General features: G+C 39.2%; 1 protein-coding gene across 1 annotated transcript; it reads left to right on the top strand.

The window, feature by feature from the left end:
- Positions 1-3,804: 3,804 nt before the first annotated feature.
- On the top strand, positions 3,805-11,516 carry lnpa (limb and neural patterns a). The gene is made up of 13 exons (XM_087804458.1): positions 3,805-3,879; positions 4,285-4,339; positions 4,494-4,535; positions 5,546-5,733; positions 5,802-5,860; positions 5,928-5,968; positions 7,206-7,289; positions 7,354-7,405; positions 7,468-7,668; positions 8,532-8,637; positions 9,556-9,626; positions 9,880-10,029; positions 10,908-11,516. Exons 2-13 carry the CDS (start codon positions 4,313-4,315, stop codon positions 11,072-11,074), a joined length of 1,188 nt encoding a protein of 395 aa, XP_087660584.1. The 5' UTR covers positions 3,805-3,879; positions 4,285-4,312; the 3' UTR covers positions 11,075-11,516.
- Positions 11,517-15,093: the final 3,577 nt, after the last annotated feature.

Below are 15,093 nucleotides of genomic sequence, written 5' to 3'. Positions count from 1 at the left end.
ATCTACCCCACCTTTAAGTGACACATATTTAAGATACAAGTATTTTATGTAGAATGCCAACGGTAGTGGTTTGGGTTAAATTTTTAGAAATATCACATGTGGTCCATACATTACAGCTATTATGACGCAATCAGGGAAAGTCGAGCTACTGAAAATCTTCGGCCGACAATGGCCAAATTGCATTTTTGAATTATTGGCTTTGACCAGGAAAAGATAACATAAACAAAAGCCTGACAGCCCACGTTGGCCAGGATACAGTCAACATGTTTGCGATGTGGAAATAACCTGAGAAAGACCCACGGATTGCATACTTAATCATATAATGTTGACCTGACTACACCGTAGAACACATTTTGCAGGAGTCGTGACTATATACAACATAGATCGCAAACTCTCCGCGACCATTCACTTCACAACAGCTCCCTTAACAGTATTTTTGTCCACATAGTGTATCTAACTGAAGAGAGAGATATGCAAATATATTCCTTTCATTTTACCAGTAAATTCATCTTCTGAATATAGGAGTGGAGTAATAATAAAAAATATTATTATTTATTCAATATAAAAACCCAGCACACATTGTTATTATGACACTTAATTGTTCATTTCAATTTTTAAATACATTTTGTCTTTGAACCATGAATATTAATTATGTGCAAAGTCTTTATTTTGATGAGATAACAGCCATGAATACAAGGGTCTTAACACTTGCGTTATATCAGGGTCAAGGTGACCCGGTGGCCGATAACAAACGTGTTCATGGTATCCGTTGTGTCGTCTCTGTCAAGGTGAACCAGCGGTGGAAGTTTTCACCTTGACCCAGAGATAACACAAGGGATACCTCAAACACGTTTGTTTTCGGGCCACAGGGACACCTTGACCCGGAAATAACACAAGGGTTAAAAACATAATAAGCCATTTCAGTCTTAAGTCTTTTGGGTTTCCGCCTCTGTTACCTAATTCTTCAGTTATTTTCACTTCGGTGAATCCGTAATCGTAATATAACGTCATCAATTATCAGGGCCAAACGTCCCCGGGGGACCAAGAGAACATTGTGTACCAAAAACGCGCTGTTCTTGCTCGCTGGAACACAAAATGTTGACCAGTTAACGGGAAAAAAAAACAATGAGGAAGAGATAAGCGAAAAGAGAAAAAAAAAAGTTTTTGTTAATACAGTGTCTTTTACTGTTGTGTGAGACTAACAGTCACAATGTTGATTCGAAGAAAGTCCATTTAAAGTATATTAAACTAGAAATACTGAAAAATGAAGGTAAAACTACTTAATAAACAAGTTAATCTGTATAATGAAGAATTCATACTACTGTCCCATCATTTCCATTTTTGTCAACAGATTACTTTGAAAACTTCTCCACTGGAACTTTCTTTGTCTCATTGAGAATTCCTGTTCTGGACGTGCGGCGCTCCCTCTAATTTAAAGCTGTCAGAATTCCCCCTAAATGGGTCAGCTTGGTTCTGAATCTCAATCCCTTCGGTGGTTGCGTCAGACCCGGCTCCCACTGCAGGTGTGAATATGAAAGTGACTGCTGTTTTTATCACTTCACTCATGTTGCATTAAAAGTCAACACTTTTCCTTCATTACCAGGTTTTTTTTATTTTAGTGGGAGAAAAATATTTTCCAGCATAAATCAGGTGCGTCGTTAAAAATGCCACTCAGACCTTTACGAGTCTGCGCCCCCGAGAGAGTTCTTATTTCACGTCTCAGATGGCTCACGGGAGCGAGGAATTATTAGTATTATTGCATTATTCAGGAGCTGTGACAGGTGTAGTCGACGCGGAGGCTCTCAGGAATATGAATGCTTTAGCAGGTTAATGAACTAATACTGATAGAACTGCTCAGAAGCTCCACCGTTTTAAAACACCTGACGACTGATTAAATTCATGAAGAAAATCAAAATAATTGAGCAAAAGATATTTTGGATTAGGATCGAGGCACCGATGTTTTTTTGGTCTAATAGTGAAAAATATGTCCATCCAAAGTCTGTCCCTGGGGCCATTAACGACCATAACAAGTACGATTGGTGACTCACAAGCACCATCAGTCAGGGATCGTATGAAAATATGAAACAGGCTATGAAGGAGTGAGAGTTTTTATTTCGTGGTCAACTAGCTGAGCCTCGAGGTGATTCAAAAAGTGCATTTTTCAAGTGTAAGGATGCAACATCTCCTTAAAGAGAAAATTCAACTTCACTCATTTTCTTCTCACCTTCATGTCGACTAAGCGTTTGGAATATTTTCAGAGTAATCTGTTCTTGTTTAGAGTTACACGCAAACATATCGGTTCATTTTAATGTAGCGACTGAGCTCAGTTTTTGTCGTCTTCATCTTCTTTAAAAAAGACACTTAAAAAACATCCAAATATCTTCATAGTGCACGACTGTAACGTCCATCTTATATTGAAGCCTCAACAAGAGGAATAGTTTACGAAAATGAACTTAAATATTTTAAATATATTTATATATTTTAAATTTGTTTGTTGCTTTCCTCATTGAAACACATTCGGTGCACCAGATTTATGCAGCTAGCCTAGCAGCGTCTGCTAAAAACAACCTGAAAATATAAGCTTTTCAAAAGTTTTAATGGAACAAATCCCCTGGTCAGGGATTTAACACAAGATGGACGTTACAGTTGAGCATGTTTTTAAGTTTGTCTTTTCGAACTTAAGATGAAGACGATGAAAACTGAGCTCCTGTCACTTCAACTAAATTAATGAATGAAATGATCCCAACCCTTGGTCGACATGAGGGTAAGTATAAAATAAGTAAATTTGGGGTGAACTTACCCTCTATTTAAATCATTTATTAAAGACATTTGTACACAATTGCACACACATGGTGTTTTTATCCTTTAGTTGTTTTAAACCAGGGGTCCTCAAACTTTTTCCTTGAGGGCCACATAACTTTTGCCTTCTATGGTGGAGGGTGGGTGTACCTGTGTTAGTGTGCAACAGAAAAAGTGTGACGACGCAGTAAAATTTATTGTTTTCCTGAAAGCCACAAAATAACCAAATAATCCTTTCCAGGAAAATGGTCTTGAAATAACTAATAATATCAAACACTTTTTATGAAATCAATAATCATCAATAACCCTCTCAGGGTTCTTCACAGGAAAAAGTCAGGAAATGTATGATAACACTGTTTATGAAATAAATAAGAAATACATTGATAGATTTCAGAAATGCTCTAAATTGTTTATATCTTTCAGGGGCCATAAATGGGGGACCACTGTTTTGAAATCAGATTTATTTATTTTTAAATGAGGTGTGATTCTTAAAGGTTAGGTAATAGAAACAATACAAAAATAAAACGACATATAAGTTGCAAATATCCTACATCCCCAATATAGCATTACACCTTTTTATGGTGTGGCCTTTTTATTTTGTGTTTTAAATAGATAAATATCACATATGCACAAGGTTATTATGTTAATATATTTGCTATTGATAACTTACATATTGAGCAGAGAATGTATATTTTTAATTTCTAGTTGGAAAACTATTATTGGGACCACGTGAACGTTGGATAAATGTGGTGATATTGGACATATTGAAACATATTGTCTTTTATTTCAGATTCTGGTACAAACGGTGATGCAAAAATGGATCATAAACTAGTCGATACTAATGACGTCTTTTTGGTGAGTTAACAGGTGCTGAGTCTTAAACAAGTTGCCTTTTTTCACTCATCGACTTGTGTGATCTAGAATGGCATAGGAACAGTGGAACCTTCAGAGAGTTGAGAAACTCCTTCATAAGCAGCTTCGTGGTTCTAGTCCAGACCTGTCAGTGGACACTCCCCCCTCCGCGCTTCAACTGCAGACCCCGAGCTGCAGCCTGTTGAAACCGGTCACCGAGTCTCGAAGGTATTTCTATCCGCAGGGTTCTGCTATCTTAGTAAATATGTTTGTTAATGTCAAAGTAATCGATGTTTATTATGATATGTTCAAAAATAGAGCAGCAACTTCAGGGCACACGTTAGCTTTACAAGCTAGCTCAAAGTTAGCAACACAGCTAACGCTTTAATAAAGTTGTTTAAGGCGCTATTTCGGGGTGTTTAGGCAAATATTTGATCCAAGTTGACTTATCTTAGATCGATTGGTGCGAGTGATTCCAGCTTTTGTAGCGTGAAGAACTTTTCTGAACTCGACCGAGTTAGCAACGTAACCTGTTGGAGCGCCAGACTTATGTTGTTAGCTTGTAGCTCATGGAGCTAAACGTTGTGGCTTTATTTCAACTGACTCAACTGATTTGTTTGTACTTTTCGACAGGTGTCACAGTTCCTGGGGGAGTCTCATCATGGGGGCTGTGGTTTCACGGTGGAAGGTATACATTTTTAACCAGCCACATAACATGTGTTATTAATATACTACACGTCAGCATGTATGGATGCATCTGAAGGGAACATGTCTCAAGTGCAACATGTTAAGATGAATGTTTTAATTCTGAATTTACTGATCATGAAGTTTTTTATTCACAGGCAAAGCCATCTACTGTTGATCTGCTGGAAGGAATAGAAAAGGTACCACTTATACTTTCACATCTAAATGTTCTGTTGTTTTTTTTGTTGCCTCAGATTTAGACAAATATAAAAGTGTCAAACTGACTATTTACTCTACTATCAAAGTAAATATAATGGTAATATTTTACTTGCTTAGCAGAGTCTATTTGATACAAAGCATTAGATTTGATTAGAACTCTATACAAAGTTTTATATAAAAAATATATTGGATCTAAATGTAGAACTAGCCTCGCCCTTCTGCTTGATAACCTGAGCCTTTTCTATTTTTAAACCAGAATAGTCAAGCTGCATAAACAAACGACTTAACAACAACAACAACAACAACTAAAGTGACATCATTCGTCACATGTTGGTTTTAACATTATTTGACGGTTGTTGACCAGATTTAATAATTAAAGTTCAAATATCCCCGATTTGTTGAGTGATTGTTTTGACCAGTTGTTGAGATGAGTTCCAGTTGATCTCCAGTGTGTCGACTGATCGGGCTTTAGCTCTCGTCTACAGTTAAGCTAGTGTTGTGCTATTTCCAGCCGCTGTCCTTTGAGACGTTGCCACTCAACGTGTAGTGAAGAGGTCAGGTGGCAGTGAAATATGGAGCCATTTTGCTCACTATTTTATTTTTATTTATTACGCTCCTGTTGGTGTGTAACTGCGCTTCTCTCAAGCTTTGAAGAACATACCGTGAAGCCGAATGACACCTTCTTGCCCTTCTGACAAAACCAAAACGGGCTCAACAGGCTAAAGATAGCTTTGTGAATAAGAGGTCAAGTTAAAAAGTGAATCAAGTAGTTTTCCCACTCCTCTCAACTCTATTTTAAATGACAAATGTGCTGGATGACAAAATACCTACATTAGAATTGACACAATTTAATTTTAAGCACTTCACATATTTAGCTATTACTGATCAAAGGGAGTCCACTTTCAGTATTCATCCATCTTGATTAACATTTATGAAACAATTACTCAAGAATAAGTCGGTTTTGGAAAATGTGTTCCATGTTTCTCCTCAGGACCTCCAGACTCTTGAGGAATACAGTGAAAAGAATCAACGGCAGCTGAAAATATGGCTGGGCAGACTCCTCATGTACTCGGCTGTTCTCTACCTGTTCACGGTTATCGTGGTGTATTTCTGGTACCTGCCTGAACAGTTAATGGGCCGGCTCATCCTTTGTCTTCCCTTGCTGGTGTTTCCCTTTCTGTAAGTATAGATTTAAGACTTAACTTAGACTTAGACTATTATTGTACACGTTTTGATTTTCTTAACAGAGTGTGGTTACTACGGAAAGTCCTGATCGTGATCTTCTCTCGAAGAACAGAAAAGAATAGTAAGAGTATTGGTATTTACTGATGATTCCTTCAACTAGCTCTTAATTTTCTCTCTTTTCATGTCAGATGACAAATTGGAGGATCTGAAAGCACAAAAAAGGAAAATTGTAAGTTTTAAATTTTCTATACGAGTTCATTTTCATAAGATGGTGTTTATCAGTAATGTCACTTAACATTTCGTCTAAAATAAATGACCATTCATTTCTTGATTTCGCTTGTGTCAAGAATTTAGTTTACACAACAAAATAAATCTTTGTAGTTTGAGTGTAAATATTGTCCATCAAAGCTGGGCAATCATTAGGCGCAGCTAAAATTCCAATAGATCTCTTTAAGTGGGTGTTAATTTTCAGCAGCGTTCAGGTTTACTCTCCGAATCAGCTCCTCTATGAACACACTAATCTCTGAACTGCATTTTAATTTGAATTTATAATAGCCAAAGCTTCAACTCCTCCGCGTGGAATTGCTTTTATTATTCCTCAGCAGTTCGTAGCGGCAAACGTGCGAATTTGGGATGTGTGCAGATGGCGTTTGATTGGTACAATGAGTTAACCCAGCGAAGAGCCTCGCTAATGTCTCTTTAATTAATAGCATTTAAAGCGGGAAAGAAATAAATCTGAGAAATTGCTTGTCACCCTCTGTCAAGTCTAATAAGTTCCAATAATTAGGGCTGATGGATTTTCACACTCTTCATTATCGAAGTAGTGAATGTAATTATTCTTCATATTAAATGTAAACATTTCCAAGTGTTTGCTGCTTATTTTTATATGAAGATGTGCAGTTAAACTCATGTTCTCAGTCACTTGTAATGTTTCGCTAGGTGTTGCTAATGCTTGTTTATCATGGGTGAGATATCTCAAGATGAGTTTTTCATTCACAGATTACACACCAATCAATTTTTCTATCCTGTAGGCAAACTTATATTAACCATATCAAGGCTTTTAAAATGGGGGAGAGAGTTCAGGAAGTAGTCATTACAGAACAGGAAATTCATGATACAAGATGTATATGGCAAGATTTGAGTCCTCAGTTGACCCGTGAACATCTTCGTGTTCCTCAATATAATCTGAGCTGCTGATCTTCTTAATAAACAAAAAGCTTGTGGCCACTGTGATGAGTTTCCTGAGAGGGAGTGAGACGAAGAGTGCGTTTTTAAATGTGGAATGTTTATTGAAATGGAATGATTAGAAGATACCATGCTTATTTATATATACCTTTTTATAAAGGGATTTTACGACGTGTTGTGCGTGGTGTTTCACACTTGTGCATGTGAGTCTAACGAAAACCTAAGGTGTGTTAAGGAGCAGTTTTTTGTATCTGACTAAAAATGTTGGGTTTTCTTTTCAGCTTGAGGAAGTAATGGAGACTGAGACGTATAAAAATGCCAAGATGATTCTGGAAAGATTTGACCCCGACTCGAAAAAGAAAATTGTAAGTTGTGTTTCTTTTGGGTTAGTTTTAAGCTTGGGAAGATTTCAAGATTGTTTTCTCTTAGGAGCTGGAATCAACTCCTCTCGGACCTCAGTCAACCCCCAGGATTGGACAAGGTACCAGCCGAGGTTCTTCTCTCTGGTGTGCTCCTCACTCACTGCCACATTTCTTGTGTTAGAGCTTCGTCAGCGTAATGTCATCCCAAAGACCCCCCCAGTGGTGGTGAATCCTGCAGGCGCCGGCAGCAGCCCGAACTATCCTGGACGATCTTCCCACTCTGCTCCAGGTGGACCCCCAGAGAGGAACCTGTCTGCTCTAGCTGCTCAGCAGAGCTTGATGAGGAGGCCTGTGCCCCCTGGAACACCTGTTCCTGGAGTCGGTGAGTTACCTGCACACAGGGGGACCACATCATAATGTGCTCGATTAAGGTGTGATTTACTCTTCCTGGCTTCTTGTCCCCAGTCGGCCAAGACTCTGCGGTGTGTGTGTGTGAGCAAGGGGGGGTCTATATATAATGTGTAATTATAGCAATGTGGCTTTACTTCCTGGAAGATTAAAACTTCTTCAGACTCTTGTGCAACTCTGAATTTAATGATCACAACTGTAATCATTTTTAAGTCCCAGCTAAAAACTTTCACGCCGGAGTTTTGTTTATGGAGAAGGACATCTGTGGGAGGCAAAAAAGCGGTTTCATTTCTGTAAATGCTCTATATACGAGCGTGAACAGTAAAAGAAATAAAGCTCCTAGAGGAAGCTGAGCACTGTAATTGCCATGTGGAATGCCAACTGTGAGCGATGCATGGAGCAGGATTACATTAACTATGATTAACTAGCCAGACCTGCATTTGTTCTCTGGGCGATGGTGCTGGAGTCTCACTAAATGTCTGGTAATGCTCGGTGAAAGTGCCGATGGCGTTGGCAGCTTCTCACAAATGGTTTACATGACTGGATATCACCTGCTTCTGTCTGGGATGGAAAGTGAAAAGCGATTTGATACAAAGAGTCACCGCAGAGTTTCCATATGTTGCTAAATTAATAACCAGCAGGATGCGGAGCCTCTGCCAAGTCTCCCAGAAATGACCAGTCATCTTCCTATGATCGCTCTTGATGTTAGATTATATTAATTACCTCTCGCCCACCCGGCAGGGACTCTGGACGTGCTTCGCGAGTCAACCAGTGTGGAGTCCTTAAGAACGACTACTGAGAGGTTATGATGACTTCTGTTTGTTCTCTTCTGAGCAGGGATGCATCCTCCGGGTCCTCCTCTGGCCAGACCCGTCCTGCCCAGAGAGAGAGGCGCCATGGACAAGGTCTTGGAGTATCTGGTTGGAGATGGTCCTTCAAACAGGTTTGTAGTCGTTTAGGAACAAGTGCTTCTTCTCTTCTTCCAGCTCAACCTCTTATCTTCCCCTCATCTTTTTCTTCTTCCATCTCCTCATCCTTCAGTATCTACCTCCTTATGTTCCCATTTCTTTTCTTCCTTGTCCTTCTCTTCCATTTCCCTTTCTCATATTCCTTCGTCCTTACATGCTCTCTTTGTCCTCGTCCCTTTGCTTCCCCCCTTACTTGTTCTTCTTCATCTTCTCCTGCCTACGAGAATTTTCATTCCATTCTCTAGGGATGGAGCAAAATGTGTTCCTTAGTGGGACAGTGATTTATCAACTTAAGAGACACAAAAAATAAGCTATAATGATAAAAAATAATACTGTTGATAATATTCATTAACCTGCTTGGAGAAAATTACATCTTTCTTTTCCTTTTGCGTCTCCTCTCCTGTTCTTTCTTCTTCCCGGTGTCTTCCTTTTTCTCCTCCTTTTCTTCCTTGTAGCTCCATCTACATGGTCTTTAAATATTTATTGCCACCAAAGTTGTATGATCAACACAATCTCCCCCTTTTAAAAGACAGTGGTAGACTTTTGTCCTTCTTTCTCTTAAAACTCCTCTTTCTGCCCACTCAACACCTTCTTCTTCATCTATCCCCTTTCTTTTAACTTCACTAGTTGACTTCCTCTTTCCTTATAGCTCATCTCTCTGTCCTATCCACGTGTTTATTTGCTGTCACTTCCACACAGATTGATGTGCTATGATCCAGAGTTCTAAATCAATCACCTTGTTTTATATTTTGCCTTCTACTAATGCAGCTAAACAAACACAATTTATAGTTTTGCGATTGCTGGTGTCAGGTTTCAGTCCTCGACTGCAAAGCGCTTGCGATGCTAATACAGATGATTTCACTCGTGCTCTGTTTGTCTCTTCCTCTTCTCAGATTCGCTATGATTTGTCAGCAGTGTCTGTCCCACAATGGCATGGCGTTAAAAGAGGAATTTGAATACATTGGTAAGAGACGCAAAACTCTCAGTCTTAATCAGAGTCTGTGTGTTTATTCATTTACCCTCTAACACTTGGCAGCTCAGTATATCATGCTGCTCTTAAACGCGCCGCCATCAGCGACCTCTGTAAGCAAATTCAAGACTGAATATGTAAACCGCAGTCGTACATCAGAGGGTTTTGTCGAGGCTTCATATTGATGTCTATTAATCTCCGTCTGACAATGAATGAAAGTTGACGCGACTCTGTGTTGTGGTTTCAGCCTTTCGCTGTGCGTATTGTTACTTCATGAACCCTGCCAGGAAGATCAGACCTCAACCGCCCAGGCTGCCGGAGGTCAACGGGGAGCCCAAAATGTCGCTCGAGGGGTCGTCCATGTCTTCTGAAGGGGAGGCAGATCGTTCAGTCATAGGTAACAATATTGTCGGGGAGTTTACTCTTGTAAGAAAAGGGTGGATTGTCTGGTCTAGGGTTTTAATATATTATCTTGAGATGTTGTTCATGAGTGAGGCGAGGATGATGGTGATGGTGTGATCAGTGTCTTCAGTTATTAAGACCGAGTCATGGTAAAGAAACAACTGGGGCAAAATACAAGTTGTCAACTCAGCCATTCTCTGCTCCTACAGAAATGCTAGCTTGTCCTGTAGCTGATGTGACATGAATATGGGAGTTTGTTGTAGGCAGAAAAACTGCTCTAACCAAGAGCAGATTCACCGCCGTCAAGAGTTGCACTGGCTTGTCAGTTCCATAGTTTTTAATTTCCAGTGCCATTCCAACAAAAAAAGGTTTTGAAAGCAGCAAAAAAAGAAATTGACAAAAAAACTCTTTCCCTAAAAAACGATTTCCCCAGAAAAATTGCCAAAAAACAAACCCAATGGCAGTACAAACACAGACATATTTAACAGTTAATTAATCACAATTAGTTCCTAAAATGAAAATAATTCAATCATATTTAAAAACAAAAACAAAACAAGAACCCATACGATTAATTATGTTTGAAGTACACATGGGTGTGGAAAACTAGATAAAAAATGAAGTAAAAAATAAATTATAAATATATTTTTAGCTTTCCGTGACCTTGTCTATAATGCTATGTTCAAGGAGAAAAAGGTTAGAAGATGAAAGGGTTTTACAATAAGAGATGATAAAGATGTTGGAGTGCACGTCTAATGGTGGTTACTGAGTATAAAAATACTTTTTTACATTTGTGACTCATTGAAAACATGTTTTATTATTAGAATAATATGGTAGATTTATAAAGAAAACCAAATGACATAAAATCTTCAACAGGAAATGGAAATCCTGCCGATATCTCGGCCGTTGCAGACACTCAGGAACCTGCGGCAGCAGCAGAACACTGCTCAGCATCAGAACACCAACACACTCAGGAGCCTGAAGAACCGTCCTTGGAGAAGACCGATGGAGAGCACGATCTGTCCGCCATGGAGGTGGAGTAGCCATGTGTCGGAACTATTTAAAGTCGTCACCGTGAGTTGAGAGTCAGAATTTCAGCTCATAGAATTGCTTTTATAGCAGTAGCTAAGAGTTTTCCTCGTGAGCATCGTGGTCGCTGTCTTCTCTGGATTATGCGTCATTTCTGGGGGTGTTGATGGAACAGAAAAGACAAATCATTGTATTTATTGAACAATATTTATGCCTCGGAGAACGCTGTTGTTTAGGCAACACAATGGTACGACAACATGTTTACACAGCCATGGTAGCAAGAAAAACAGTATTTATTTGTTTCGAAGCAGAGGTTTGTGGGTAGTGAGCTCCTTCCTGAAGTGCCTTTTTTATACGGTAAGAGTTTACGCAACAGATTTGCATTTAGACCATCAGCGGAGTCTTAAACGTGTCTTGTCTTCTGTGTAAATATCTAATAAACTTGGAAAAAATGCATCTTTACAACTTTTGTGATTTGTCCATTGGATACAACTAAAGATCCAACTTTGACTTTTGGACTTGAAATTCTTTTTACCTGTTTAACATGTTATTTACGATCCATGCACAGACCCAAACTTGACTTATTTTGTGTTCTATATTGTGATTTATTATTCCCAACTTTATTCAAACATTTGGAGCTGTGTTCCTTTTGTTTTTTAGAGATCTTCATCCTGTTCTTCCTCGTCTCCTCTTTAAGTGATTTTTTTTTTTTTTTTTTTTTTTTTTTTTCCCCCCCTTTTAAGTAGTCTTCTTTTCTCTTTGTCTTTTTCCTTATCTTTCCTTACATACTTTTATCTTCTTTTGGCCTTATCCATCAGGCCAGAGCATACTCCTGCCTTAAAGTGAAAGTTCACTCACGATTGAAATTTTACTCACTTTCCACTCACCCTCATGTCGACCAAAGTGCAACTAATGTGAAAACCCAACGTTCCTGACTGGCTCACATGTTTCAAATGTTAAAGTCTTCCTCTCCAAGATGCAGTAAGTCTCTCATCATGACCATGTTTTAAAGTTATTACTTTATAAAGTTCTATCTGAAATCTCAGCAAACGACCAGAGCCCGTTATAATGTAATACAGGTCTTCACTCCTCCTCCTGCCAGCTGTAATCACGCCCCGCTGTGTTTATACAATGAGTACCTTGGAGACACATACTGATGAAACAATAGAGGTTCAACATATTTTTAAGAGACACTTTGATTAAACTTTAAGTGTTTGGATTATCTGAGAGTAATCCTTGTCTTAATGGAGGTATAGGCACAAATGTAAATCCATATGACGGTCACAAACAGAGCTCACCAAAAAGCTCATCCGTAAAGTCCCTTTTCTAATGAAGCCTCTATATGAGAAGTTTGAGCTCCAAGTGTCTACCTTGTACACGTGGACCTTGCATGATATTTACCAGTGTTTCCTGTCTGTGTAGCATGTTAACCTTTTAGCTTCTGCTAAAGAAAACTTTAAAATATAGACTTTTTTTTTTTTTCGGAACAATTACAAGAGATATATTGCCGACAAGCAGTATGGAGGTATTTGGATGTTTTTACGTGTGTCCTTTTGGACAAGCGTGATGAAGAAAAGTGGGCGCCGATCACAAGGGACATGCATTTCTGCCTGTCACTCCAAATAGACTAGATTACCAAAAAATTATCCCATAGTTGACATGAGGGTGAGTAAAAAATGAGTAAAATGAAAAATAAAAGAAATCATTTTGTATTAACCCTCACTTTAACTTCTTGTTCGTCCTCTAATCTGATTTGAAGACAACCACAGTATCTTCAACTCTGACTTCTACATCTGCTTACTGACTTTATTAAGTATAGAATGTGTCATTGGTCTCTTGCTACTCCTCCATGGCTGCACTCTCTTCTTCACTTTTCAGCCCTCGAATGTGTCTATAGTTAGTTTACTTTGGTCTTTGAAAAAGTAAATAAATCAATAAGAAACTTCATATAATTCTGCACCATTCGAGTTTGAAGTCAGTTGTATCAGGTCATAATGTTTGACTCATGAATGAAGTTTGTTATTCCACTGATGCTAACTGAAGGACAAAGCCGTCTTGATTATTCATCATTTAAGCTGCAGAGGTATTCGTGCAGTCCTGGTGTTTGGGTGTGAATCAGCACACACATTTAAACAGTCTATTTTCATTAACCAGCCAATTTTACTCTCTGATCATTTTATTTTAGCCCATTGATCATTTCAGACAGCGGAACATAATGGCGCTGACACGCAGCCCGGGCCGGTCTTGATTGCTTGACCCTCTTCATTTGCAACATGGCGGCGAAAAGAGTTGCTCCCTGGCATCATGTGACCCCCGCTTCTCCTCAATCTGCACTGTAACTATTGGCCGGGGCGGACACCCTCCCATATTGCATGGGTTTTGATAATGTATGTTTACAGAGACGCGACCCCGTGGGCCTCGTAATGCATCAATGTGACACCGACAGTAACGCCTGATTCCACCGCGTGCTGGTGCGGGTTGACCTCTGACAGCAGACAAACAGGCAAAAGAATGGGATATCAATAGGACGATGGCGGGAGGCTTTCTCTGCACGGACTACACTCACTTAACATGTTCGGTGCATCATCTTGAGCGCTCCATAGGGCTGTGAATTGGCAAGGATCTGACGATACGTATCACGATACAGGGGGAAACCATACAGTATATTTTGATAGTGTAGGAACATTGATATATTTTTAAGTATTGTAATATTCGAGTACTTGACTCTGGTGAATTTACAGACCACATGACTCTTGACAAAGTCGTAAATGCTTTAATTTGTTTTGTAAACCAAAATATGTCCATATATAAGCTTTAAAAGCAGCTAGAGTCGACTGTATCCTCTTGTCCTCAGTCATCGCCCGGCATATCACGAGAATGTATTGTTCCTTTAGCTGTGGAGGACATAAGGATGGCTGCCATCTAGCAGCTGGAAGTTTAATTGCAACACAAAGATGAAGAAACTGTGAATATTTACATTACATACGTTTAAAGATTTAAAGATTCAATTATTTTTATCTGCACTTTATTGAAATATAAACCATTAAATTACTATAATTAAAATAAAATATCCCACCTATATGAATGAATGATTAAGTCTTTATAGATGTTTCAGAGCTTTGACACGTCCAGGGGGTCCTCTGCCTAGTGCCCCAAGTAACTGGGAACCTGTTCTGCGAAAAAGCTGAATAAATTGAATGTTTCAATTAATATTTTGTTTCAAAAGCCAAAACCAAACATTTTTAGCCGTCCAGGTACATTTACCAAACAGGATTGAAGGGTTTTATATTGTATTTTTATTCTTTTAACATAACAAATTCAAGTTTTACTCAAATTGTTGATACAATTATCTTAAAACTAGCGTCTTTATAGACAAAATATCACATGATCATTTATCATAAACCTGATCACTCTCCTGACTAATTGATCCTCCATCTTGATGAACGACCTACGAGGACGGCTGCCCGGGTGATGTGTAGCAAGCTAGGGAACCGTCGGGCGCTTCTGTCCGACGGTTCCTCGTCCCTCTCAGCCTCATCCCTCACGTGAGCACTGGAGGCCACGCGACTCAAATTTATACTGATCTTTTATTTATACCCAGAAAAATGGCAGATAAGAAACATAAGTGTTCTTGATATTGTCTTCTGTCATATCTCTCCGCCGTAAGATTGAAATCCCCGCGAAACAATTTTCTGAAGAAATGAAAGAGCTCGCCCTCGTGAACCCTGGAGGAAAATAAGCCGGAGCCGAATATGAAACACAGGCCCGAGAATAAGTAGAATAGACAAGTGCGCCAGGCTTGTCACTTTTCCATTTGCTGCCCGCGAGTCCAAGCTTCAGAATTCTCATCTTCAACAAAGACCTTCGTCGTTACGCTCTGCCTGCCGAACAGCCACAGGTAATAAAGTCTGGAGGCGACGACACGTGCTGAACACAAGACGCGCTAAATGCTACGCTGAGAGTCACAGAGGCCGTTAGCGTCGTTCTATTAGACATCGGCGCCGGCTCTTTAACGCGGCATCATTATGCAGTA

This window comes from Callionymus lyra, chromosome 12, assembly GCF_982586985.1.
Source record: "Callionymus lyra chromosome 12, fCalLyr1.hap1.1, whole genome shotgun sequence".
Taxonomy (NCBI): Eukaryota; Metazoa; Chordata; class Actinopteri; order Syngnathiformes; family Callionymidae; genus Callionymus; species Callionymus lyra.
This window is presented reverse-complemented; position numbering and strand designations above follow the sequence as displayed.

What these genes read in the sequence shown, in the direction of transcription:
- lnpa (XM_087804458.1), top strand. Translation starts at nt 4,313, where the DNA reads ATGGGGGCTGTGGTTTCACGGTGGAAG. An exon ending in TGCTGGAAGGAATAGAAAAG is followed by an intron (nt 4,536 to 5,545) that starts GTACCACTTATA and finishes GTTTCTCCTCAG; the next exon opens with GACCTCCAGACTCTTGAGGA. An exon ending in AACACCTGTTCCTGGAGTCG is followed by an intron (nt 7,669 to 8,531) that starts GTGAGTTACCTG and finishes TCTTCTGAGCAG; the next exon opens with GGATGCATCCTCCGGGTCCT.